Consider the following 1,013-nt stretch of genomic DNA (forward strand, 5'->3'; position numbering starts at 1 on the left):
GTGTGTGTGTGTGTGTGTGTGTGTGTGTGTGTGTGTGTGTGTGTGTGCAGTGATATTCAGCTGGCCTCATAGTTTCTTAGCCGTGATGTTGTGCTATATCCTTGTCAATACATCCTCTGTTACAAATGTGGTCAACACATCCATCCATGTCTATAGCGAGTCTGCTGTCTGTGCTCCATTGCTGTCACCGTTAACAACAACAACAACAAAATATTGTCATTATTATTCGTCAGCCTCCACTGAGACACTCTCTTACTCTGTGATTTTTTTTTTTTGTGTGGACTTGCAGAGCAAGGGCCGTGTTCAGCAAAGCAGCACCCACACGCCATCGCCTCCTCTCAGCCCCAAAGTGGACCCTTTGGTGGTGATGGATGGAGAGAGTGCAGAAGGAGGAGAAGGAGAAGGAGAAGGAGGAGAAGGAGAAGGAGGAACAGGAGGAGGAGGAGAGGATGCAGCAGAGCCCGGGCTGAACGAGCAGCAGCAACAGGCGATGCAGCAGGAAGAGCGAATCCTCACCGAGCAGGTCGAGAGTTTGCAGAAAGAAAAGTACGGCGTCTCTGTGGTCGAACTGTTCAGACGACATTGGAAGTGTTTTGTTTAATGTGTCACATTAAGTTTGAACACAAGCCACCAAAGCACATGGAATTAGTTAGTCATTATAGCGGATGTATCTCTCGATGATGGCCTCCCATTAAATGAAGTTTCCAGTTTGAGCTGGTAGCTGTGTTACTGAATGTCATTACTCAGCAATCTGTTACATTGAACCCTTCAGTGACACACATAGAGTATTACATGTCAGGACAAAATTTAGCTTATCTTTAGTAGGAATATCTTGAAGGACAATTAGGAACTTAAGGTCAGTCCATCGTACTAAATCTAAATTACACGCTATAGGAAACGCCCAAAACTTAAAATGTAATCACAATAATTTAGATAAGCTCGTAACCTGCTGTCTGTCTGTCTGTCTGTGTGTGTGTGTGTGTGTGTGTGTGTGTGTGTGTGTGTGTGTGTGT

The 1,013-nt window shown here is 45.0% G+C and overlaps 1 protein-coding gene across 12 annotated transcripts in view; it reads left to right on the top strand.

The window, feature by feature from the left end:
- Positions 1 to 1,006, top strand: part of LOC116392982 (unconventional myosin-IXAa-like) — a 130,571-nt gene extending 129,565 nt beyond the window's left edge. For all 12 annotated transcript variants that reach the window (XM_031864869.1, XM_031864885.1, XM_031864889.1 and 9 more), the window contains one exon: positions 290 to 1,006. In XM_031864869.1, the coding sequence (XP_031720729.1) occupies positions 290 to 601 (312 nt within the window). In that variant the 3' untranslated portion in view covers positions 602 to 1,006. The remainder of the gene's footprint in view (positions 1 to 289) is intronic.
- Positions 1,007 to 1,013: the final 7 nt, after the last annotated feature.

Source organism: Anarrhichthys ocellatus, unplaced genomic scaffold (assembly GCF_004355925.1).
Source record: "Anarrhichthys ocellatus isolate YVR2014 unplaced genomic scaffold, GSC_Weel_1.0 scaffold2, whole genome shotgun sequence".
NCBI classification, from domain to species: domain Eukaryota; kingdom Metazoa; phylum Chordata; class Actinopteri; order Perciformes; family Anarhichadidae; genus Anarrhichthys; species Anarrhichthys ocellatus.